Source organism: Buteo buteo, chromosome 10, assembly GCF_964188355.1.
Source record: "Buteo buteo chromosome 10, bButBut1.hap1.1, whole genome shotgun sequence".
Classification (NCBI taxonomy): Eukaryota; Metazoa; Chordata; class Aves; order Accipitriformes; family Accipitridae; genus Buteo; species Buteo buteo.
This window is the reverse complement of record NC_134180.1, coordinates 19,733,920-19,761,494: the sequence shown is the minus strand read 5'-3', so window position 1 is coordinate 19,761,494 and position 27,575 is coordinate 19,733,920. Positions and strand designations below refer to the sequence as shown.

Here is a 27,575-nt window from a genome sequence, read left to right as displayed (position 1 = left end):
AGAAGACCATCTTAGTCGTTACTGTGCTTCTGTGACCTTCCCTAAGATTCCCTAGAAATATTTTTGTTAAAGATGGTCACAATACTTAATTTCACTATAAAATTTGTTTTCATAGATATCTTTTGGTGAAAAGTAATTGCTTTTTCAGAGGAGGTCTTGTGGGTCTGCTCTGTGATGGTGCTGCTTGCTTTTAATTTCAGTCCTGTTTTCTTTTATTCAAATTAAAATACTGCCATTTTTTCTAATGCCTCATTAATGGAAGCTCAGCATGGACAGAACAGGAGGAATGCTTCTTTCTGTTGTGAGGGAGAGGTCTATTCTCTCTCTTTTAGACCTGTGCATGGATACTACTTTCCACTTTTCCACATTGAGCCAATGTCTCTAAATGCTGTATTTTGTGATCTGGATCTGGACTTCCTTCTACTTTCCCATTTTCTGCCCATTCCATCTCACATCTTAACTACTACATGCCTTCCTCTCTGATCTTGCAAGCGTGTCTGTTCCACCCCCTCCCCATTTTGTTTTCCTGGCTGGGTTGGGTGTATAGCTGCTCTCTTTATGTGTATTTGGTCAGTGGTTCCCCATGTTTGTCTTTACCTTCAAGGGCTGATGTGACTTAAGAATTCTTCAGTTATCCTCTCTTTAAGAGTTACTGGATCTCAGGCCATTATTTGTTCCAAAAGGATTGCCAGTTTTGAGATCTTACAAAGCTTTCCAACAAGAATGTTTATTTTCTGCTATTAAAATTTTATTTGGCTGAAATATGTACAATATTGATAAATGTTATATTAATGTGTACAAAATGTATGTTTGTGGAACTAAATGTGAGCAGAAGCAAGTGGCAGTAAGATGCTGTGGGAGAAAGGACAAGCAGATGGTGACAGAAACCACTCCTTCTGAATTTGTAGTTGCTGCTGAGTCCAGATGACACGAAGAATTGGTATTCTTGATTTGGTTTCCAGTAGGATATGTAGCAGAGTGAAAACTGTTTAATTGGCAGTTTCTTTCTAGTGATTTAACCAGCAGAATACACAAAATACTATGTTGGGTCTTTTCTTCTCGTTGTACCCTTTGTGCTTCATCCTCCCATGCATGGTTTGCCTTCTTGGAATTAGAGAGGTGGTATTTCTAATAAGTAGGCTCTCTCTTTTCCCATGGAACTATGTTTCTGAGATGCTGTTGAAATATTACCTAAATAAAACCAGAATTAAACCCCAAATCTTTATTACTTCACTTTCATAAATGTCTAAACTACACTTTGACTCAAAGAAATGTCAGGAAAGATCAACCACAGATAAACTATGAACATAGCAGTGTAAGTTTGAAGAGCTTCTAAGTGAGTTTCTTAACATGTTAAGTCTGAGGTCCAAACTATACTGAAAGATCATGCCTGAGGAAGAAGCAGTACGTCTCTACTGCCACGCTAGGTAATCCTTAAAACAGAACCATCAATAACACCTTGAGGTATGGTCTGGCATTCTGAGCAATGATTGCTCCATTGGTCACTTCCAAGGGGGAAGTAAGCAACTGCTAGATACTGGAATAAACACTCACAAAACATCGTTAAAGGGCAAAAGAGTTGTAAGTACCTGAACTGAATGACTGTAAGACTGTATGAGTTCAGTTTTTGAGCTATTTTTTTAGGTAAACCTTAGCTATTCAAAATTTAAAATACTATGTGAAACTGCTTATTTCAACAAAATTCCAGATTCATTACTTTTTTGGCTTACATTGTTCCACCTTTCTTTCCCTTTCATTCCAAAATTGGAGACCCCTGTGTTAGAGATTCAGACAATGAATCTTTTTATCTAGCACTTACATTCATTATTTATTGTGCATTGTCAGTGCATTGCTACTTCAAGCCTGAATTACAGATAATTAATCTTAGGAAAGCACTTGTAATTTCACACTTTATGAAGCACTATTGTCTCAGCACAGCAGTGCTGTGATGGCAAAATACTCTAATGCTCGTTGCTATTCAATATCATATCTCAATATTTATGTGCATTCAAGTCTTTATTTTGCTTACTTATCTGTAGGTTTATGTTACAGCAATCATTGTGTTTTGCTTTGGAAACACTTTTTGGTATTTTTGTTTTATACAGAATTTCAAACAGAAATAGGTTGAATTGTCATTTAAGTGGTGAGGTTAGAAAGAACTTCATCCTTTTCAATACTGAAAAGGAAAACTTGGAAAAGTGATGGATTTCAGAGCAAGAGGAATCAAGTAGATTCCCAACTTGGCACGTTACTTCAGATGGTGGGTTAAATTCGTAGCTGGTAATTCATCAAAATAGTCTATACTTAGAAGCTAAGGCCTGTTGTTTTCCACCTGGTGGTTCATTGTTTCTAACCTTCTTGCTATGCAAACAGCTTTCTAGGAGCTCTGGTTGTGTGTGTGAGCGTATATGTAAGAACTTTACTCAGGAAGTTGATTTCATGTGTTGCAGTCTTTGTTTAGTTTACACGTCTGCATAGGGAACAGTTCCTGCTCTGTATCTTTGAATAGCGTAGAAACTATAAAAATACTGGTACCTCTTGACAGTACTTACAACTGATACTTCTAGAATGCTGAAAGAATAAAACTAATCTACACTCACATGAAGGTACGGGAGAAGTGATTCAATGCGAAGTAACTAGAGATCCCTTAGTTGCTTAGCACACAGAGGGGAATATTTTGGAGTATCAACGTATGCTTGTCCTTCAACTCTTCCTACTGCAGTCAATAGCATATAGAGGAGGTAAAGAACTGAGAGCTAAAAACAAAGTTTTGTCTCATTTAGCATTCTTGCTACATGGAAAAAAATTGCTAAGGCCTTTGAAAATGCTCTCTTAAGTCTCTTCAGCTGTATTTATCATAAAATCATAGAATCATTTAGGTTGGAAAAGACCTTCAGGATCGAGTCCAACTGTCAACCATGTTCACTAAACCATGTCCTGAAGTGCCTTGTCTATGCACTTTTTGAATACCTCCAGGGATGGAGACTCAACCATGTCCCTGGTCTGACAACCCTTTCAGTAAAGAAACCTCCCCTGCTGCAACTTGAGGCCATTTCCTCTCATCCTATCTCCAGCCACCTGACAGAAGAGACCAATACCCACCTCACTGCACCTTCCTCTGAGGTAGTGGTAGAGAGCGATAACTCCTCAGCCTCCTCTTCTCCAGACTAAACAGCCTCAGTTCCCTCAGCCACTCCTCATAAGACTTGTGCTCCAGGCCTCTCACTAACTTGGTTGCCATTCTCTGGACATGCTCTACCAACTCAATGTCTTTCCTGTAGTGAGGGGCCCAAAACTGAACACAGTACTTGAGGTGCACCCTCACCGGTGCCATGTACAGGGAAACAATCACCTCCCTGCTCCTGCTGGCCACACTATTTCTGATGCAGGCCAGGATGCCGTTGGCCTTCTTGCCCACCTGGGCACACTGCTGGCTCATATTCAGCTGGCTGTCAACCAGCACCCCCAGGTCTTTTTCTGCTGGGCAGCTTTCCAGCCACTCTTCCCCAAGCCTGTAGCGCTGCATGGGGTTGCTGTGACCCAAGTGCCGGACCTGGCACTTGGCCTTGTTGAACTTCATACGACTGGCCTCAGCCCATCGATCCAGCCTGTCCAGATCCCTCTGTAGAGCCTTCCTATCCTCAAGCAGATCAACCTTCCCTCCCAACTTTTTTTTTTCCCTAGTTGTTTTCAGGAATTTCACAGTAATTGCTAACTAAGGTATAGTGCTTACCAAAATGAGATTTTTTTTTGATTACACTCTTCAAGAAAATTGGCACATCATACAAGTATTTACTATAATTTTTGCTTATTATTAGGTTTTCCACAGCAAACGTAATTCCTTTGTAGAAAAGTTAATCTTATCATAGTCCTTGAAAATAGAAATTGGGGAAAAATATTTAGGATTTTAAATAAGAGTGTATTACACTGCTCAATTTGTGCTGACTAGAGAAACACACCTCCAGTCTGAGTTACCCTATGATCCTGACCTCATAAGTGGAGTCAAGAATTAGAATTTATTGTTAGTCTAATTAATGCCCTAGCAGGCTAATCAAAATGCAGCAGTTTTTATTGTTAGCCAATTACAGTGATGCTAACACTTACAGTCTAATTGCTGCTAGTTTCTAATAATCGATGTATGGAGCATCATCAGTGTTCTGAGCTCTACTGGGAAGAGGATCCTGGTGGTGGCTCTGTGTGGGATTTTGCTGCGTGCTTTCAAGCAGTCAGTTGCTAATACTTTGTGTTGATCCAAAAAGTTTACAGATGTTAATCACTCAAGTTTTGTTAGACCTTTATTATATCTGCTATAATTTCCTTAAGACTGTGCAGTTGCACAAAGCTGAGCTGAATCTAAGAACAGGTTAGACACAAGTCATTTGACTGTAATGACTTCATTACAGTTAAGTCACTCTACTGCAAGGCATGTGCTGCTACAGCTAAAGCCAAGCTCAAAAAATAAGTGCGGGCCAAGAGAAGTCCAGACAAAAGGTTGCAAGTCCTTAGGTGGTATGTTTCTGGGGCAGCCTGAGGCCTGTGGCCTGCTAATAGCAGTGGCAATACTGTCTTGTGGTGGGTTGACCCTGGCTGGAGCCAGGTGCCCGCCAAAGCCACTCTATTGCTCCCTGCCTTAGCTGGACAGGGGAGGGAAAATATAACAAAAGGCTCATGGGTTGAGATAAGGACAGGGAGAGATCACTCACCAATTACTGTCATGGGCAAAATGGACTCAACTTGGGAAAATTAATTTAATTTATTACTAATCAAATCAGAGCAGGATAATGAGAAATAAAACCAAATCTTAAAACACCTTCCCCCCACCCCTCCCTTCTTTCTGGGCTTAAATTTACTCCTGAATTCTCTACGTACTCCCCACCAGTGGTACAGGGGGATGGGGAATGGGGGTTACGGTGAGTTCATCACACATTGTTTCTGTCGCTCCTTCCTCCTCGGGGGGAGGACTCCTCATACTCTTCCTCTGTTCCAGCATGGGGTCCCTCCCATGGGAGACAGTTCTCCATGAACTTCTCCAACATGAATCCTTCCCATGGGCTGCAGTTCTTCATGAACTGCTCCAGCGTGGGTCCCCCGCGAGGTCATAAGTCCTGCCAGAAAACCTGTTCCAGCATGGGCTCCTCTCTCCATGGGGCCACAGGCCCTGCCAGGAGCCTGCTCCAGCATGGCCTTCCCACAGAATCACAGCCTTCTTGGGCACATCCCCCTGCTCCGGCGTGGGGTCCTCCATGGGCTGCAGGTGGATATCTGCTCCACCGTGGGCCTCCGTGGGCTGCAGAGGGACAGCTTGCCTCACCATGGTCTTCCCCATGGGCTGCAGGGGAATCTCTGCTCTGACGCCTGGAGCATCTCCTCCCCTCCTTCTTCACTGACCTGGGGGTCTGCAGGGTTGTTTCTCTCATGTGTTCTCACTCCTCTCTCCAGCTGCAATTGCTGTGCAGGTTTTTTCCCCCCCTTCTTAAATCTGTTCTCCCAGAGGCACTACTACTGTCACTGATGGGCTTGGCCTTGGCCAGTGGTGGGTCCGTCCTGGAGCCAGCTAGCACTGTCTCTGTCAGACATGGGGGAAGCTTCTGGCAGCTTCTCACAGAAGCCACCCCTTGTAGGAGATGTAGGGAGTGTAGGTAGCTAAGGTCTGGCGGTCGGAAGATCTCGTGGTGTATGGAAAGTTAGAGCCCCTCTCCTAATGACCAATAGTGTTTAATTTACGATGTAAGCAGACGGAAGTGGCGTTGTGAACCAAAGGTATATAACGCTGTGTCGACCACCAATAAAGGCCATTTGCTGTCCACCACATTGGTGTCTGCAAGCTGATGGACGGGGGTTGCCGTTCCTGAACCAGGTCACCACGCCTGCTCGTCAGGCGACAACCCCTATAGCCTGCTGGCTACCAAAACCTTGCCATGCAAGCCCAATAACATGTCTTTACAGGGCTACAAATTGTGTGTTTGTGAGATAGATTTGTGTGCAACAACTCAAGAGAGGGGGGAGCATAAACTGACCTTTCAGGTTGGCTTGCAGAGTAGTGGTAGCTGAAGGTGGCATTAGTCTGCCTGCAAAGCTATAAGCTGTTACTCTTGCAATAGAACTACTGACATTGCTTCAGGTTGTTATGTTAACGGCCAGTCTGTAGTAAACCACAAGCAAAGGACAGCTTCTCCAGCACAGTCATCTGGTCTGTAGCAGCTCCTGCAAAACAAGCATTCGGAGGTCTGCCAGGTGCCATGTGTAATTTTGACGTGCATTTGAAAGGATGTTCTTAAGCTCTTAAAATCTTTCACTGTGACTTCCATTTTTCAGTGTAAGATGTTCTTCAGTGTTGAGTCATCTTCTGGTGATGAAGCGCACAATGTTTTTTCATTGCGTTTACAGTAGCCTCCTTGTGTGAGCTGACATAGCTTAGTGCACTAGGGGCCTCTGATCTGAACTGCAGCAGTTTGGCAAAATGGAAAGATAATCTATTCAGAAAGAAAATCTCTGTAAGCTGTTTGAATCTGGTATGATAGAGCAGAGGTTTTTCAGAGGCCATGGACTGGGTGATCTTTATTTTTTTTTCTTCTCTGTTTTGGGTTGGGGGTTTTTTTCCAATCTTACTGTTGGAGGGCATTAGTGTCTGTGAAACTGAAATTCTGGATTTCTGGGAAATGCTGTTTATAGTCTTTTGAGGTTAGATCTGGGCCAAAGTCTAATGGAGAACCTCAAAAATGATACACAGTAAATCTGCAGGTTGCCTGTGTTTATAAGGATCAAATAAGACTCAGTTTTTCTGTCTTGCTTTATTTTATTTAGGTAATGTTTGAATTATTCAGTTTAGCTGAAGCTGTGACAAATTTGCCACTCTGTTGTATGAAGTGTAGCAAAAGTATAGGGACTCATGTTTATAAAACTTAAGTCTGTCCTTTCCTGAGAGCAGCTGCTTGGTCTAGTCTAGTCCAGGCTGTTTAATAACAAATTAGAAGTACTGGGAATACTAGCCAGAATACACAAACAAAATTTTGTCTTTCTTTCCTATGCCTTGATCCTAGATCTTTCACAGTCCTGAGTCTAGGGCTTTATTTTTGTTGTTTTGTTATTCCTCTGTGAAAGGTACTGATTTATGTTCCTATCAGAGGCATAGCTTATAAAAAAATTTGCTCACAGAATTTGCTTGTTTAGGTGTGTAGGGAAATAATTCTGGTATAGGTAAGCTAAGATGCCTCTCAGCATATTGGAACAGTCATTAACATGCAAACTGCCCTGGTTTTTCACACAATGAAACTCTTTTGGTTTTGAATCTTGAAATTGTGCTTTGGGTAATTTCTCCAAATGTTATGAATAGATAACTTATGTATAATTTTCAGTCTAAAATTTTGTCTGCAGCTTTGATTAGGTTCTACAGTGTGTTTGGAGTTCTCTGTCTATGTCTAATCTGCATCATTTATAAGGAATGTTCTTACCTCACTATTATCTATAACTTAGCAAAAGTGTGAAGCTTCAAGATGTGCCCCTATAGCTCTCCCCTTTTTTCCCTGCTCCCCGGTACACACTTTCATTGATTGTTTTTGGGAGAGGGGCTATAAAATTTTCAATTTGCTGTTCTCTTAGTTTACAGGGAAAGACAATTATGATCTCATGCCTTTCCAGTACTTCCTCAGTTAATGTGCTACTTCTCATATTTAGAATTTTCCTAAGTGTTTCCTAGAAAAATCATTACAGTCCTTCATGACTGTACCAAACACTAGGACTTTAGTCTATTGTCAAAACGATTAAAGAGCAATGGTTTTTCATTCATAGTTGAGATCTACAACAGATGCAGGCTATTTAATCTCCTTTACCAAGTTCCCAACCTTAATTCATAAACCATCTTTTCTGTCTTTCACATCAGTGTTATTTATTTTTAATATTTGTACCTGTAATTTCATATGTATTACTAATTCTTTTCTTCTACTACATCTGAAATTGTTTTATTTCTTAGTGTTAGCATTCCTTTCTTGTGATTTACCCTGCTGTGTTTCTATTAAGTGTCCCCCAGCCTCTTCCTTGAATAATTGCTTCTAGCTCAGTCTGTTTATTTACCATCATCCTCAGTTAATATACAAGTTGTTGTGACATGGTTTATTCCCTTTCATTCTTGGTAAGTAGTTTTGTTTTCTTCTTTCTTTCCTCCTCCCCCTTTTCTTCTTAGTGTATACAAGTCTGGCATTTCAGTTCTTGACTTAAGAGTTGTCTTTTTATCAAAAAGTGAATCTTGTATCCACTCGTGGCTGGTTTTTTTCTCATGCCAGCTCTGAAGACAGAGGATTGGATGTCTGAAGGGAAGTAGTGGCTAGTCAAGAGCACATGTGTGCTCTGTGAGGACTGTGCTCCATGTATGAAGTCTTTAGATTTCTCCTTTCAGTTGATTAAAGGAATAACAAACTTGTGCATAGTGGCATAGAAAATACAGATGAGGTTTAGCACATTATATGTGGACTTCCTGATTTGTTTGAACTTCGTTGGGGAGAATGAAAGAAGGTGTGATTTACATGGACAGTTACATAGTCAGTTTAAGAGATGACCTCTTTGGAGGCATTCAGTACCCAAAGTGCTGTTAATCCTTATTTCTGTTTCTGGGGTTGATGGCAAGATATGAAATGGAAGTTGTCAGCTGTTGAGCTTTTGATCATTTTGAGCTGATGGAACCAGGTACCAGTGATCTTCACAGCACATAATACATCTTTTCTTGGAGACTATCTAGAAAGTAATGATGTGCATTGGAAAGATGTAACTGGGAAAGCTAATCTCATAAATCATAGAATTGTTTAGGTTGGAAAAGACCTTTAAGATTGTCAAGTCCAACTGTCATCCCAACACCACCATGCCCACTAAACCACTAAACCATGTCCTGAAGTGCCTTGTCTGCATGTTTTTTGAATACCTCTAGGGATGGTGACTCCACCACTTCCCTGGGAAGCCTGTTCCAATGCTTGACAACCCTTTCGGTGAGGAAAATTTTCCTAATATCCAATTTAAACCTCCCCTGCTGCAACTTGAGGCCATTTCCTCTCATCCTGTCTCCAGCCACCTGACAGACCAACACCCACCTCACTACAACCTCCTCTCAGGTAGTTGTAGAGAGCGATAAGGTCTCCCCTCAGCCTCCTTTCCTCCAGGTTAAACAACCCCAGTTCCCTCAGCTGCTCCTCATAAGACTTGTTCTCTAGACCCTTCACCAACTTGATTGCCCTTCTCTGGACATGTTCCAGCACCTCAGTGTCTTTCTTGTAGTGAGGGGCCCAAAACTGAACACAGTACTCGAGGTACGGCCTCACCAGTACTGAGTACAGGGAAACAATCACTTCCCTGCTCTTGCTGGCCACACTATTTCTGATACAGGCCAGGATGCCTCTATTATTCTTCTGGCTAACTCAAAATGTAATAGGCAGACCATGCAGAAGTTGATGAGTATTTTTGGGGGGTTTGTTTGTTTGTTTTTATTCAGAAAGTAATAGCAATTGAGAGAGGAAAGGTTCCCTGAGGAAGTTAAATTTTGGTCATTTCTAACGGCAATAGTCAGTGGCAGTGTATGGAGATGCACATCTGAGAAGGTGAAGCGAGAAGGGAACCCAAAGATGGTTAGAAAAAGGAAGTGAAAATAGAAAGACATTAGATTAAATATAGATGTGTGGAACATGGACAAGGACTCTAACTGCAGGAAAAGATTACTCCACACAAAAATTTAAATTAGTGGAGAGTAACATGGTTAACTGGAGGAGGCAAAAATGAGATACATTGCAAAGTAATTTGGAGCGGATGGGAGGTGGGAAAAAAAGAAGAGCAGATAAGTCTATCTGCAAAAGGCTGTAAAAGTCAAGGTGACAGATGAGGGCTTAGAAAAAAAGTGCTCTAGTAAACAAATTACAGAATCCAAATCACTTCTTTGCTTGTTGAAGGGAAGGAAGTGGGAGAGAAAGAATTGGAGGTGATAGTGAAGTTTTGATCCTGAGAGAGAATAGAAGTGTATGCATTATTTAGAATAGAAAAGGACTGTAGCAAGAGACTACAAAAAAAAGGTATGCTCAAGTACTAGAAAGAATCGGTTTGTGATAATGGTGTGGCAGGAATGGGAGAGGAAGCTGACATTTGGATTAGAACCAACTTGAAGGAAATGTGCTGAATTACTGCTGTGTGTTTGAACAGATATGTGGAGGTGGCAATTAAGTCACTGGAAAACTTGTACTTACAAAGGACTTGTTTCCTACGAGGGGGCTAAAAGGATCGATATAGCAGTAAATCAGTACATCAGAGCATTAGGAATATTTCTTACTGCAATATTATGACTTGCCATGAAATGCATCACTCAAGTTGTTTTATGGATGCTATGAAATAATGATAATGATCACTCAATTTTCTATATTTTTATTACTTAATAAAAATGTCTTATCTCTTGTGCATAGATATTTGATTTAATGGATGCCAAAGCCCGTGCTGACTGCATCAAAGAAATAGATCTTCTTAAGGTAAAAGATTTGTTTAAAAAAATGTGCAGCCATCATCAAAGTATATTAAGTTTTTCATAGATATACTTGAGGTGTCCACTGTTGCCTGTGTAGAGTTTTTAAAAGCCTCACTTAAGGAATTTTGTAATCTTTATTGCTTTAGAAGTTAACATTGAGAAGTAAATCCTATAGAATAATGGGTAACTTTTCAAGTAGAAGTTTCTGCTAAACCCACAGTATTTAAAGGACTGTGTTCAGTGTATAGTAAAGTACTGATTTTAAAAATTGACTTTACTGTTTCAGGTAACAGTTTAGCATGCTATTGCATAGATACATTGAAGCAAAATTCTTCTAAAATTGCGTCTTCAGTCATCATGTTGATCCTAAAATGCTATCATGTTCTTGCAGAATGGTTATCTGTAGATGCTTCTCATAAGCATATACTTTTTCTATCATACTGAAATAGGTGAGAGGTTGTTTGCCTAAATAAGAAAGTTTCATTTGTCAGTCTGAAAAGGTAAGACATGCTCTACGCTAAAATGTGCATTATTATTCTTCTTTCTTAGCAACTGAATCATCCAAATGTAATTAAATATTATGCCTCATTCATTGAAGACAATGAACTGAACATAGTGTTGGAATTAGCTGATGCTGGAGATCTCTCTAGAATGATAAAGGTAGGAATTAACTTTTTTTAAAAAAATTAAAAGCTTGTAACATTCAACTTCTTTGGCTTTTCATTCTGCGTGCTCATCACTGGGTGAAGACTGTGGAGAAAAGTGGAGTGTTTAGACTGACTTTTTTTTATGTATGGCTAATATTGATGCTTATGTAAGTATTTTTAATACTGTTGCCCAGAATGTAAGTGCAGATGGGGACATAACTAGACTGAAATTACTTTAGCGCTGGGGAGAATAAAAAAAACTGTAAAGAAAAGCACTGTCACCACCCTTTAGAACAACACATTTTGATGGCATTCCTGATTTTTGGCACAATTGTGTTTTGTGTTCCAAATCAGAGAAGGGCTGGCATAATAATGCAGAGTTTCTTTTAGACCTTGAACTTCAACTGCTAACCACTTTAGCAAACAAAATGAAGGTTAAAATGGAAATAACTGCATCATTTTATAAGTCTAGTTAAATACTTCTTTATGCTGAGACTAACAAATATTCTGAAAATATATTTCATATTTGGTTGAAATCACATGCAGTGAACTTACTGTTATGTGGTTGTGCATATGGGTTAATTGCTCTCTTGTGTAGTTTTTAAATGCCTGTTCTTCAGCTAATCAGAAAAATTTATTCAAGACCTATTGTATAAACTTTGTATTCTGAAAATTATATTAACTTTTAACTAGCTTTTTAATCTTTATTTGTCATCTGACAACTACTTCCCCTCTTTCCCTACCCTTTCTCCACTGGGTCTTGGTTTTAGTATGTCCCTTTGGTGTACTTTCTTGTGTGCACATCAACATTATTGTTGTCAACACAGCGTAACTCTGGGAACAAATAATGCCAGTCAATTAGCATTCACTCAGCAACAGCTGAGCACAGAACAGAGTTCTGCTGTTTTGCTTAGGACCTACATGAATAGAGAATGTTAATTTCTTCATTAATGACTTTCATACTGATTTTTTTTTTTTATCTTTTGAAGAATACTCCCTTCTAGATTGATAATTGTAAGGTAGGACAGTCAAAATTTGGTTCTAAACAGGTTGACAGCATTCTGTTAATATTTATATCCAAACCTGATATTTTTCTTCATCTCATGAATTATTAATTCTATGGGCTTACATTTCATAAAACATAAAGGAGGGTTTGTCTTTCCTTTTGAATGTTCAGTTTTGACACAACAGTTATTAATATGAGTACTCTGTGACAGATTGCCTTATGGCATGTCTGGTCTTATGACCCATTGAAGCTTTTTCTCCCCTCACCCCCCCACGCCTTTTTAAAAAAATAATAATTAAACCCTATGTGTGAATAATGGCTTCTTCAGTGCAATTGGCTTCATTACATCTTGTCCAAGTTGGTGGGTATTTCTTACAGGCTCGATCTTGGAGGCACTTTGTGATTGTCCTCTTAACACAGGGATCATGTTTAATGTAGCGAACTTAGATTGCTGTTTGATGTTAATGACATCCTATCAGGCTATTATTAAATATGTATGAGGTGTCACAATGCACTCTATCTTCATGTTGCTGGTGGAGGAAATGATTTGGTAGACTACTTGGGCAGTATGAGTTTAAATGTGGGGCATATCAGTTATATAGCATCTTCTTAAAGAAGTATTTTAAAAATTCCCTGAAAAATAAATGATATGTAATGGTATGGAAACTTCCTAGCAGAATGGCTGCCTGTCATGCAACTAAGGTTTATAACTATGTTGTGTTATTAAAACAAACAAACCATGCTTTGGTTTCCAGTGTTCTTGCTAGGATGCTGTTCTAAGTTTGTTGGAAGATGTCGAGGCACCCCCAGAAGAATATTTCGGTACCAGGCTTGTTGTGTGATTTGTAGAAAGGATCAAGCATGTTTCTGAAATTGTAAATGACCACAGCTTGAATGACACTGAAACCAATGTTAATGTGAGGGAAAACTACTTAGCTAGTTTACTTCGGTATTTGTTATGACATTATTGGCACATCAGAGAATACCTACAAAGCTGCTGTGTCTCACAGTGCACCTTAATGAATTCTTCAGTTCTTCCCTTAATGAACCACATCCTTGCTGCCCAGCTTTTTTACCATCCCTTGTTACTGGTGAATAATACTCTCTTTGTCCCCATTGAGTAGACAGCTGAGGAAAATCACTTAGTGCATTTGTATGGATTTTAATAGAATTCATAGAATCTGCTGTATGTCCAAAAAAAACCAACCCAGCTGTGCATTGGCATTTACAAATCTCATAATCAAATCAGTCGTAGCTCATGTGTTCTCTCTGTCTGTGTGTTTAGGTATGTACATACACAGATTTAATCCACTTGGCCTTAATTTTTTTTTTTTAATTACCTCTGTCACAGGGAGATGTTTCAGTACCGCCTCCATTGTCAGAAGTAGGAGGATCCAAAATTGAGGATTTCTTACCTTACAGCTTTTAATGGCCTGGTAGAGTTCTTGGACATGGCATGTTGTAATATTGAGAGGCAAACATTATCAGTGAGGGGGAAATACTTGCATTTGACTTACAATTGGTTTTGCACTGGAATATATATATCAGTGCTGTGTAACCCCTGTGTAGGGATGGTGAAAGAAGGAAAAATTCTTGATTTTCTATATCTGTGAATTAGGCTGCTGGCTACTATTACATCAAAGATTTTACAAGTAAATAATTAGTAACTATTGTGCTAGTTCCCAGTTGCTCATGGCCTGTTGTTTGTTGGTGTCTGTAGTCTCTACTATGGAACGTGGTGATAGTACATGGCTACTAAGGTTAAGGGTAGTTCGTGAGAACTCCTGTTGTTATCTTGTGATACCACCTCCTTTTGCAATACAAAAATATGTTGTAAAGCAGGTTTGAGGCTTGATCCCTTTTCCGATTAGTCGTGGTTCTCCTCCACCACAGACAGCGACAGGGTGAAAATTGTTCTGTGGACTTTTTTGGTTTGGGATTTTTTTTTTTTTTAAGCAACAATTGATATATTGGATAAAGAAAATGCCATGAATAAAGAAGAATCTACTAATTGCATTAATCAAGAAAATATATTATAATGATTCACTAAAAAAGAACTAGTTAGTAAAGTTTGTGCTGAAGATGCTGAAATGAGAATTTGAACTATCTTGCAGAATAATTAGCATATTATTTAAGATTAAATATAAAGTTATTAGGCTTGTAAGAAGGGTTGTTATCAAGACACTAAAATGGTGTGGGGTTTGGTTTTGTTTTTTAAACCAACAATAAACTTCTACGTCTATTTCATTTCTGCAGATATTTTTAGTTTTTCTGCAAATAATCTTAGCACACCAAAAAATATGCAAACTTTAAACTGAATATGTCATACAGATCTTAAGGAAGTTAATCATGTTTTGGGAACAAGCATGAAAGCTTTCATCTAAAAAGTTGAAAATATGTTTGCAGGTTTCTCAAGATAGATGGAAAATAATTTGAATTCTACAAAATGTCACCTAGGCACTTCACCCACTCTTCAGAAAACACTTTGCGTGTGTATTTTTTTCAACTTTAAATAAAAAAAAATAAACATACTATAATTAGCTAGGTAAAATAAGACATATTTAAAACTTCAGTATGAAGTTCATATTGATATCTCAGATTTCTGTAGTTGGGAACAGTGAATTCTTTGTCCTTAAACATACTTGTTTTTTATAGGACAGTCAAAATACAGGGATAGTCACTTCTTTCCAAGCAACTGATGCATATCTAAATTGCTCATTGCAGTGGCTGGAGATGTGTTTAGACTTGTTTGAAATCATTGATTATCATTCTGTTGTTTCACCAGTGGTGCATATTTGGGGCTTCACTGGGTGAAATTGAGTCAGGCAGTTTCTGCTCTCCACGTGGTCTGAGATGCAGACCCTCCCTCTTCTCCCCATGCCAAAATATATTAGCAATGAGGTTTTTGGAACTTATTTGCAGTACTCCAGGGTTGACTAACTTGCTTGTGCTGCATTATGGGACAGTTTGCCCTTTTTTAAGGGCTTGAAGAGTAGAAGCAATTTTAGCTTCAGTCATTGGCAGCTTTGCCAGGCCAGAGTGCTGCTCCTGCTTGTGTGAAGCAGCCACAACTCCATTGCAGAATCCATGTGACTGCAGCCTGAGCGTGTTACAGTGTGAGGTGGCTACAGGGTGAAGTGACAGCCTTCGGGGATTTCTAGACATGTTGTAATGGCAGTGAAATTGGAAGGAACATAGGGGCATGGGCTGGTTATTACAGTCTGCCTTGCCCTAAGCGTTCAGTGGTGTCTGTGAGGCTGGACAGCACTGAAAGGAGGGTTATTCACATCATTCTGAACTTGGGTCATGATCAGGTGCAGGTCAGAAACTTCTGCACAAGTTGCTTTTGTGGACTTAGCAGTGCATCTTGCCCCACTGTTCTTGCAGCACAGTAGAGAGTTGAGGGTGCATGTACTGCTACAGGAGCCAACTACTTTTTCTGTCTGCAGACTAGCTGCCCTGGATTACTGGATGCTAGTAGCCCATGATCAACTATTCTCACTGCAGTGAAGTTGGTTATGTTGCTGAGAACGGAAACTTGTCACTTGTTTTTTCAGACTATTTTCTGATGGATTGCTGTCCTGGGAATGTGCTAGAAATAGAGATAGTTTTCAGACAGTGGGGTTATCTGATGAACATTGATAGCACATGTTAGGTTTAGTTTGACTTTGTTTAACTGCAAGAGTGATAATTTTCTTTTGCTGTGATAATTGGAAGATTTTTCGGAGTATGAAGTTAGGGAAACACCTGTGTAAGGAAGAGGTGCAGTGTCAGAATTTAGCGGGTCAAGTGTTTACTCTTTCCCAGGGCATGACCTAGTGTTTTGGGAAACCCTCGGCTGTTAACTGACTATTTTGTTTAGTTATCTCTTTATCATACAAAACATTGATTTATACCTTTAGTAGTTGTAGGAGATAGTTGGCATTCATGTTTGGAAGCCTGGTGGGATGGTGATGATGATGTCTCCAATGTAGTTTGAATGACAGTCATGCAGAAGCTGTATTCTGCTGTGCACACGTGTGTAGCAGGACAGTAACTCTGTTTGCTGCTAGGGATGCCAAAGATTTAGCTGTGTGAGAATGTGTTTTCAGTTTGTCAAAATATAACAATTTCACACTAAAATGTTGCATGCCAGCTGCCCGCTTGAGGGTGTATGTTTCCAAAAATGTTGTATGATTTAGTAGAAGGCTAAGGAAAGATACGTTATTCTGCTGAGAAGTGTGTTTCTTTGTTTTTTAATCTATTTATTGATTTTAAAATCTAGCAACCATTGTATCTGAAATATTGTAAGTCCCTTGTGCCTTGAAACAGAGACTTAAAACTTGGACAGGGGATTTTTCTTACAATAATGGCTTTGAAAACTCACCTAAACTTAAATTCTTCTAACACAGGTGTTCATATGCGTTTAACAGAAATTGCTGGAGCATAGCAGCCACAGTGGAGGATTTCTGTACATGTAGAGCTGTGTGAACCTCCTGCATCTCTTAGTGCTGACAGCATTGCGTACTACCTGACTGACTATGAATGCTTCAACCTATAGTATGGGTGACTGAAATGGCTTTGCCAGAAATAGCTTTTTCCAGATGCTTTGGATGGACTGAAGCTTTCCTATCTCTCACAGGGTATTTATTTGTTCTAACAACACAGGGAAGGGAGTAATCTGAGATTACTGTGAAGACAAAAGACTAGACAGACAGAAGAGTAGGCTGGGACAAGCAACGAAATGATCCTTAAGCAGGGAGAGAGAGGATCTGACTGGGAATAGGGAAAACAAGTGGACTGGGACTAGCTGGTTAGCAGTTTTTGAGAGAAGGTAGAGTGGGAAGTTAAGACACGTGGCAGTAGAGACTGAGGAGTATAAGAAAATGAGTATGAGTAATGGATTGGGAAGCTATGAAATGGGAGTCTCAATAGTGGACATGAGCACAGTGAGATTAGGGAAGAGCTAGTGTGTTGCCAGAGAGCAGGACAGACTGGACAAAGATCCTAGAGGCAGACAAACTGGCTGCCAGTAGGGAGAGAGCCTGGATGGGATAACGCGGACTGGCTGGGAACAGGATGCAATTGTGTAAATGGAGAAAATGGCATGAAGTGACAGAAATAGGGAAAGGACAGGTCTGAGATGGGGGCAGAGAAGAGGCAGGTTGCATAGGAATTACTGATCAAATACAGGGGAACACAAAGGAGAACTGGTCCTGTAGTCTACTGCCACATAGAGTGTGGAATGGGACTCAAGGTTCAGGAGTGTTGCTGTTCTGCTCCTGTCAGCAACTGTAAATGAAGTCCACTGGCAGTACCCATCCATTACCTACTGAAGGATGATACTTTGTCATGCAAGTTACTTGGTCAGCTGCAATACTAGCTGTGGCTGTAAAAGTGCTAACTCTGGTAAGCTGTGCATAGCAATATAATAGAGAGCCTGCATTTCTGTAGTTATTTTTATGCTTTTTTGAATCTAGGGAATTGCTTATAACCTAAGGAAGCAACACTGAATCTGCAGAATCGAGCATTCAAAGGCTAGAAAATCCTACAATCGAATATCTTACACCCCAGCTAATTACAGGTTTGTTTATGTCTTTTTTGAAGACCCACTGGTCTATTCAGTGATAAGGGTGCAGCTACTCTGGGTAGAAATCATGATGGTGCAGTACATGCACCACCATTTGTCACATTTGTGCTGCCTTCTTTGCTGCAGTGGTTGTTTTCAAGACAGGGAATTCAAGAAAGGCAAAGGTTTCATGGTTAATACAGTTGAATGCTCTTCCAAAGACCATCCTTTCTTACTGTTTCCGGTACTGTTCCGGAGGGATACTGTATAAATGACCACTATTTTTTGGTGGGAATTGTAATTGCTTATTCTGTATTTCTGATAATCAAGGTAAAACTCTGGGGTTTGATTTCTACAAGTATTGAGCGTTTACAGCTTCATCTGTTCTGAGTGGAAACTGCGCTTTGAAGATGAACTGTTTCATAAAGCTAAGTACGTTGAAAAGGAGGTGCTTAAATTGGTACCAGAATTAATTAACAGTTTTGCTCTTAATTCTTTGCCCCCATTCTAATCTGTAAAATGGGGATATTACTACCTCATCATTTCTATGGCCATGTGTGAAGATAAACTTCACAAAGTTTATTTTATTAATTTGATATTCTGATGATGCATACCAGGAAGCTGTACGCCTCCCTGAAACTTACATTTAATAATAGGTTTTGAATAGTACACAATAAATAAAGCCTAGAGACATTTTCAAACTGCTCATTAGCAGAGTGTCATTAATGAAGGAGAAAGTGGTCTTTTGACATAAAGAAAGAGAACTGAAAGCTGCATGCACACACACTCTGAAGGGGGAGAAATTATGGTGGCTTTAATTCTGAGATTTTTCTTATATTTATGTTCAAATACTTGACATCACGATTGTGGAAAAGGTACTTTTAAAGTAGTCTTTTGTGCATGTTTGTGTATTTTCTTTTCATGATACTGATTTATCGTGATCTATAAATGCAAATTTTAAAACATGGAATCTGTTTCTTTTGGTTTTCAGCAGTATCTATGTACCTCTTCTGCTTTTTTTCTTTCTTTTTTCATGACTGCTAGATTTAATTTAAAGAACGAAAAAACCCACTACTGACTCCCGGCCTCTCCCCCTCAATGCCAAACCTCCTGACTTGTAGTCTTTTTGTTTAGCATATGGTTATAATATAGAACAGTTTGGCACCTTGCTGAAGCTACATTATTGATAAAAGCTTCAAAATACATTTTCTCAATGTCTTTTTCACATTCTGCCTTACCTTTACTCTTAGCTTTTTTGTGTACTCATTTTTGAAAAGACTTTAAAAAGAGAGTGTAGCTTGAAGAAGCATGTAATATGTTAGGATAGTGTAACACAGTATGTGCTAATTACAGATCAAAGCTAAATTATTTTTATGTGCCTTTTCCTAAAGGAGAAACCTGGGGCTTTGAATCAGTCAAGCTAATTTTTGCCACTAACCTGTTTTAAAGCTACTAAAAATCTTTTTGTTAAACTTTTTTTTTCTACCTCCTGCAATTAAAAAATAGTTCATCCTTATTCAACTTTGTATATATATGCTACCTATTTAGCAGGTAAAAAAGGGGAGGCTGGGTGTCCTCAGGGGACACAGCCACTCTGCAGATGGAGCCCTGAAGTCCTAAAAGAAAAAGCAAAGGCATAGTGCTCTGCTAACATAGGAAAGCTAGTTCTGGTAAGGTTTTGCTCCCCGTATGTGTATCACTGGGGTGTCTGACAGGTGCTCGACTGTCACCTTTGCTCTGAACCACAGGTAACCAGAAGGAAAGCAGCAGCGGCAGTTTACCATTTGCAAGTTATGTATATGTGCTGATGGAAGGAAAGGTGACTGGTCCTGCAATTACCAGTGGGGTAATTGGGCTGGGTAATTGCCAGGCAGCCTTGTTAGTTTTTCTGTGAATCGGTCATTGTCTGTGTCTGCCACTGGAACAGTAAGAATAAGCAGGCAGATTTTCTGCTAAAATAATTAGACTATCAACACTGGTTTGTCCTGTGGACAGTCCCCTTCACAGACATCACACCTGAAGCTATTGTGTACGCCAACTGGCTGTACTCACAGGGACAGTAATGGTGTCAGTCAGCTATGAAAAGTTAACTTGATGTTAAACTTCATTTAACTGTTACACAGGCTGTTCAAATAGCTCTAACTGGGGCAGAAATGCTTGGGGTATTTCATCTCCACTTTTGCCCACTGGTGCTAGAATTGTCTGGCTCCATGAACCTTTTAAAGAGCAGGGAGAACTGAAAGATTTCATTAAATAATAGTTCTGGGTGCTTTTCTTGTTTGAAATGGTCTGCAAACAATGCTTGGAGATTAGTTTCAGTTTTTCACACAGTTTTTTTGAAACATTTGCAGTGTCAGTGTTTGTGCTGTATGAATAACCTACTGAGAATGAAGAGAGAAGAGTTTGAATTTTTCTGCCTTATTTGTAGTAAAAAGAAGAAAAAAGTTAAGATGGTAGCCTCTGTATTTACTGTGTCATGTTATTGCTTTTTATTAGGAAGTAGAGTTAGTGATTCAAGCATGAGTTTCACCTCTTCATGCTGTACCAGTTTTCCCAAGGGGATATACTGGGTAGAGGTGCATATAAACAAATACTGTTGAATTTAAACATGTGGCTGTGTGTTATAAGAAGCCCCACTCAGTGGTAACAGCAGAGAAAATGAAAATGATGCAGTATTGGAAATTTTATTTTAGTGGCTCTGCAAGTAGATCTGATTTTAGTAGGTGATCTTTATCCCTGAACATTGTATGTTCTTGCTTTTTTGTGTGATCAAAAATGTTAGGTGGAACAGAGTGACTGTAGGTGGACTACTCAATAAGGAAAAAAGAAATGAATCCTTGCAAAGGCAGTTGGCTTAGAAAAAAGAAAATGTATAACGTGACTTTGTTCAGAGCTTTCTAAGGGATCTGATTTTAATCAGGAGTCTTATTAACAGTCTGATTAATAGATTATTAGCATGAAAGAATATATACTAAAACCGGAAAATATGACAATTTTGACTTGAGTTTTTCTTACAAGGCTTTATATGTCTTGTAAGTAGATGTCTTTATTTTGATTGTGTATGAAAGAGAGTTGTGTTTGAGAAAACGTTTCTATCTCAGTTCTGTGATGTGTGTGTGGTGGGGTTTTTTTTTATTTATTTATTTATTTAGGAAAGACCATAGTTTCATTCTACTAATTTGGCCTTCTGATGCTAGTAGGTACTTGTTAGTACAATTATTTTGTCTATTACGTTTTTGTACTGTGGCTTAGTCTTTTGTTGCTATTGATTAAATAAAGTTACTTCTTGTATACTAAGATCACTAAGAGGAAGATTGATTTCTTTAAAATGCATTTTATTTTTGTGGATTCTTGAACGGAAAAAATAAATGTGTGGCATCTTCAATAACTGGAGATGTAAACAACTGTAAAGAGAAGTTGGAAAAAGAATCAGGTAAATATTTTACTTATTATTATTAGTCACTTTATTAGCCAAGTACTTGCTACTTTCTGTATGTTCAGTTGGTAGATGCCAAATAGTTTGGTGGTTTTTTTGGTATTTGTTCTATTTTTACAATTAAGAGACAGCTGCTACTCTTGAAATGTAGGCAAATTTGATCACCTTGTGATCAAATTGGATGAATGAATCAAGGTGTGGTGGAAAGTTCTATTTTTGTTCTGCATAGAAGGCAAGGAGAAATGGCAGAAAACTTACCATGGTCTAAAGAGATGGGCAGCTGAATTTATGAATGAACAGAGCCAGACAAAACTCCTGGGACACTACTTTCCTACTAGAGCTACATAGCCTTTTAAATAAAAAGTAAGGCTTAATGTAGAAACTTTATTTCTACATACTTGCGTCTCTGATCTTTACTCAAAAATGTAGAGGTGTTGAGGTCCATCTTCACTGGTCTATCTCTTTGACCCTGCCAGTTCTGGTTTGTTTCTGTTTTATTCACAGAGTGAGAACTCTTGCTTGTGCTTCCATAGTTTACTATTACAGCTGCCTGACCTCCTTTTTCCTCTCTCTGTTCTTTCTGCTAGTCCATATTAAAAAAGACTCCCAAAGAAACACAGGCAGAAGTGGCCAAGAACTTCATTATGTGTTACTCTGAAGTTCCTTGTAATAATCCTTTCTGCATCACTTTCCTCTTGATAAAGTTCAGATTTCTTCACAAACTTATCCAGTTGTTGAAACACTGTGTTCTGATAGGTCTATGCAATAAAATATAAAAACCCCCACTTTATATTTTTGTAAGCCAGAAGTGAAGTCATGGGAACAGACAGATGTGATCAAGATCCTAATTGAAACATGAAAGGAAGGAAAAGGAATCTATTTAAAGTAAGGAAATTATCATTCTCATTTTACTTTTCCCGCAAATCCTCTCTTTCAGAAGGCAGCTCTAGCCTAGAGCATGCACAGTGAAAAATTCAGGTATATGTTCTTGTGGGCTTGTTTTGACAGTTTTACAGACTTTTTTTAAAAAATGACGACTCTGCAAAATTGTTTAGATGATCAGTTTATCATCTTTCTGCAAGAGATGTTCATAAACCTCTTGCTTTCTATAATCCAGTTTGCATCTTAAACTTTTTTTTTAATCTTTTTTTATTTATTCCTATTTTTTTTCCTTATTCAGTGATGTCTAAACCAGGCTATATCATACCTTAAAATTTTCTGAGACACTAACGTCAGAACTGAATGCTAAATTTTTTCCAAGCATGGTTACTGAGATGTAGGCAGTCATATCTGAAATGTCCAATTGTATTGAAATCATCTATGCTCACTGTTCTTTACTCATCTGCAGGAAATCCTTGCTTTTCTTATAAAAGCCAAACATAGTCCTGCATATTTCCTTTAAGAGTATTCTCTGAACTGTGGTTGTTAAGCCTAGATAAGACTATTTGCTCATGGCTGTCACTCTTGCTTTTGGAATTTGACCTTTAAAGCATCATCTTTAGAAACTCAGTATAATACAATTCCATGCTTTTATATTGACTTTAAACTTTTTTCCCCATCTATCTTAATTTTTTTTTTTTTGTGCCTCCAAGAAACTGAATGGCATATGCTGTTTAGGGGCAGGGCAGCTATATTTAATTTTACTGGGATGGAAACATTTGGAGAGTATTTAATTTTTCTTTTACCAATTCATTAGAGAAAACCAGGAGAGTTCCATTTTCCCATGACAAAACTGCTCAGTCATTCTGTAAAAAGGGATGAAAAGATGAACTGGTGCTATAACCTGCCTACCTTAAAGCTCTTTAAGGCATTTGAATAGCAAATTTATGACCACAAAAATTTCCAGTTGCATTAAATGACTGAATTGCAGTTTTATCTGTACTGACATTGTGAAAACTCTTCAAAGTAGTTTTTTGTGATTCCATTCTCAAAGTCAGAGATGGATATTTCATGAGATATGGCTTTTGAAACAAATAATTCTTGCTGGGAGACAGTCTGCTGCCTGAGCATGCCTGGTATTCTCAGCTTACCTGATAAAACACCACTTCCCAAATTTTTAATGCACACGTACAAGTAGTTCCCTTTTTACCCAGTTTCAACTATGTTGAGACTGATCTTTCACCTCAAACAGGATTATGGTTTTTTATCACACTCCAGAAGGTCAGTGGTCTGAGGGACATCAGGACTGTCCTTTGAGCCTCAGACAGGTGGAAGAAGCAGAATAGTAAAATGTTGAAGATGAGAGTACTTTAGAAATCTGTATATTGGGCTATATTCCTTTGAGGTCAAATTTGGGCAGATAGTAGCAACTTGTATACAATGGGAGATAACGCTATTAAGTTAGCTTGATTATGTAGACAGGATGCTTGAGACATTAACAGCACTAGGCAGTGAATTAGTTTCAGTATTCACTGTTTACGGTGCTACTATGCTCTGCTACAATAAAGGTTAAAAATTATTGTTTTGACATCAAGTCTTGTACATTTTGGCTTCCCTATAGGGAGGGGGAAAACCCCACAACCATTGGAACTGCATTCTGCATTGTGGACTATTTTAAAATGGAGGAGAGAGAAAAGGATCCTGCTTTGAATACAGTTAATATGTGCTATATGAATTTAATTATGCTGTTTGGTGTAAAATAGGTTTGAACATGTTCCATCAACTTACATTTCTTATTAGAAGGTAGGGTTCTAAACAGGAATGGGATTCCTTTTCCTTAGTGACTTTTCTCAGAATTAACACTGCCTGCTGGACTATTTCCTAGAAACATACAACTTGTTTCAATAGCTAGTTTTGCAAAATCAGTTTTTCTTCGTAGTGGAGGCATTCCATCACTATTTTGGCTATTGCTGGACAACAGCCCAAGAAAACATTGAGATTTTGATGGAAGAAGATAGTGTAATTAATTACTACACAAAATAATGTTCAGTGAGTTTATTATAAAGATAATTGGATTATTTTTAAATATATACAAGCCCAAATGGTGCCTATTTCTTTGTTTAGTTTAAACATTGTTAACAAATCTGGCATCTCTCTTTTGCATCCTCTTTAGACAGATAAATTCTACAGGGATAGTAATGCTTTCAGAAAGAGTAGTTGGTATTATCATGCAAAATTATTAATGCCTTCAGTAGAATGAGACTATGTCTTAAAAACTGCTATTATATTGCATGCTTGCACTGTAAGAACTGAAGCCGATTTTGTCTGTACAATCAGCTACAGTGTTATAGGTGGCAAATGAATAAAGTGTTAAAAGAATACTTGTACATAAATACTTTGAAAGTACACTGATGTACTTTAAGTAATAGGAATGGAAATCTGCAATGAAAAATCTTCCCATTTCAGACATTTTGTGAATGGTGTTTCATCACTGCTTGTGCTTAGATTTGAGTTAAAATAATAATAATAATAATAATAATTCAGAATGTTTAAATAAAGTACCTAGTTATGATAATTTCAGAATGCATTTTAAATCGACGAACTATGCTTTCATGTGCACATACTTACATGTATTGTGTATTTGTTTTTAAATGAAAAGAAACCTGGTCTCTATCTTCCTGTTGACATCAAACAATCCTCTGATATGCAAATCCAGCTATGGGGAGAACAGATACACAAGGTTTGTTTGGATTCAGTCCAAGACTGAGAGAAAATTATATTTAAAGAAGTAATTTATATGCTTTGCCTCATTTAAATGAAAATGCATTTTGAAATAATCCCTATAACTAAAAACATTTTTGTGAAATGTTATGATCCTTTGTATGACTGATGCATTTTGCTGTAGCTAGTTTAAAAACATCTTTCTCATGTTCCTGCATGTCTCTGTCATGTGTAGATGCAGCTGTCAACTTCTCAGTGGCACATTTTAACATAGTATATGAAATTTTTTTTTTTATTTTTCCATAATAATAAAAGTTTGTTATATGAACTTTCTTAGGGTGTGCATGAATGTGAAGTGTGTGTGTACACATGATATTAAAATACATCTAAATACTTTGCTTTCCATCTACAATTTTGCTAGTATTAATGTTGTTCATGTATTTTCTTTGTGTGTTTAAAATCTGTCAAAATACAAATTCTTTTAAAAGAGAGACTAAATGAGCAACAATTTTTCAGTCTTACCTTTAGCTGCAAAATTTATAATGATCAAACTTGCACATTTTAGCATTGGCTGGAATTCCAGGTTTTTGGTATGTATTTTTGGAGGCCTGTGTTATTCCAGTCCCTGAATATAATATTTGAAGGAGATGTGTGTAGCAGAGCATAATTACGTTTCATGTAAGCTTTAACAGGCCATTGAACTGTTACCAGTGATTGGTAATGGTTGTTTATACAGAATGGAAAATATTTGAATGGGAGTTAGATCTCCATGAAATTTTCAGAAATCACAGTTCCTTTAGTCCCCTCTTATGTATTGCAGAAGTTTCTAAGACTAATCTGATCGACTCTTCTTACATGATCTTTGTGATTGTGTGTCACTACTATTTTTTCTTCTATTTAGAAAATGAGGATATGGAAATCAATGTTGGTGTAAGAAATTATTCAGTTTGGGAAGTTCCATGGCACATACCTTTATATCTGACCTTTATTTGTTCTGTGGCCACTTAGTCTATGCTAGACTATTCTGACCACATTAATCCTGCACTGAGTATTGCTAAATACCATATAAATACTGTTTTGGGATAGCAGTTATATTTCGTTAATGTCTGTGGCTCTATGTTTTGACTGACCTAAACACATACATTGATGATACATGTATTAGTATTTAAGGGAAAAGCTTTCTCTGTCAAGAAATTTTGTTTAAACCATTCTCATTAGGTTGTGAGCCTCTTGTATTTTTTTTTTAAATAAAGGATTTTCTGACTTTTTCAGTCATTTTATGCAAGTTTTAAGTTTTAATATTCAGTGTCCATCCTTTTTTCTTTAAGCATTTTAAGAAACAGAAGAGGTTGATTCCTGAAAGAACAGTTTGGAAGTACTTCGTTCAGCTTTGCAGTGCCTTGGAACATATGCATTCTCGTCGTGTTATGCATAGAGGTATAGCATCTATGATGATTTGTCTTTACTTAAACCTCTTACTGTGTGAGAATTAAGCTGGTTCAATGCAAATGACACCAAATAACGTCATAATGGAATCAGTTTTGGCAGCTGACACAATGTATGTTTCTGTCATGTTTTATAAGTAATGGAAAAGTGTGACAGAAGTTTGTGGTTGTACATTCATTGTGGTAGGCATTTGTTCGCAGCAATGGCTTGTGATACCAAGTTTTCAAAATAAGTGATAGTTCTGTAAGTGATGGAGACCCTGCCGCTGCTACCTCTTTGCTTGCTCAATTCATTTTGCTGGCTCTTATTTTCTGTCCTGTTCTTGTTCTTCTATATTTGCCCATTGTCTCTCCCAAGTATTGTTACCTGCATTCTTGCACAGCTATTTATCCATTCTTTTTGCCTCTTGCACCTTTTTTGCCTTGCAAGAGTATTTGCCTCCTGCCATGCCTTCTAGTGATGTATAGGCCCTTCTCCCACTCCCTTACCTACTGGATTAGGTGCAGCAGTGAGCATTTTCTCCCCTTCTCTGCTCTTCTCCACTATTTCCAATCTCTGTGTCCAGTACTGTGTCCCAACAGCCCTTGTACTTGCCATCTATCCCTGTCAGGTACTAAATCTCTTTTACCCATTTTAAACCTCTGTACTGCTGTCTCTTCCATATGTTCTCTTCATTTTACCTTGTAACTCTGAGTCAAAGAAAACAGATCGTAGTATAGCTGCTTCTCAGATGTACAATTTTTTTTGCCTTGGAAATCCCTCTGGCTATGAGTTGCAAGTTGTATATGCAACTGTCTCTCTGGATTCAGGTGAAATTACATGTCTTAGGTTGGTGGCTTCCTTCTGCTGGGATGCAAATAGCTGCCTGAAAGCAAAAGTCCCTCTATCTCTGCTGAGCTTTGTCATTTGCAGCTAGAGATGTTGCACCCTTCAGCAGCTCAACTTACATGCCTCTGCCTCTGCAAATGGCTTTCCCTTGTGATTCTCCTTTTTTTTTCCTTTACGCGTTTGTACAGATACCCGCAAGTGCAAATTATACAAAGAGAAGGATGTAAAATTACAGATTCTTTCCATAGGGTATAGGTATCTTCCTTTAATGCTTTTATGACTAAACTAGTTTATTTCAGTATATTTTAGCTCAAAACCAAATTGAGTTTAAATTCCTTAAACTAAAATACTACCTTCAAAGCTTCTGGCAAACCTGTGGCAAATCTAACAGTTCCATGGTTACACACCAAAATCAGTGACAATTAAAGCTATTTTAAGTTGAGATGATATCCAAGTTGGATTGTTACACAAAGGGTGATCCAAACTCCTGAAAACTAGGTCAGATAGAAGCATAACATAATTGCTTCTGTCTTCCTCTCTAAAGCTTGTAAGGTTTTGTAACTTTTTATTGGAAA

General features: G+C 38.3%; 1 protein-coding gene across 4 annotated transcripts in view; it reads left to right on the top strand.

Moving 5' to 3' along the window:
* NEK7 (NIMA related kinase 7) overlaps positions 1-27,575 on the top strand; it is a 93,149-nt gene that overhangs the window by 30,333 nt on the left and 35,241 nt on the right. For 3 of the 4 annotated variants that reach the window (XM_075038878.1, XM_075038875.1, XM_075038877.1), the window contains exons 4-7: positions 10,431-10,493; positions 11,039-11,149; positions 24,665-24,745; positions 26,055-26,163. In XM_075038878.1, coding sequence (XP_074894979.1) covers positions 10,431-10,493; positions 11,039-11,149; positions 24,665-24,745; positions 26,055-26,163 — 364 coding nt within the window. The remainder of the gene's footprint in view (positions 1-10,430; positions 10,494-11,038; positions 11,150-24,664; positions 24,746-26,054; positions 26,164-27,575) is intronic. The other variant, XM_075038879.1, reaches the window with a different exon arrangement.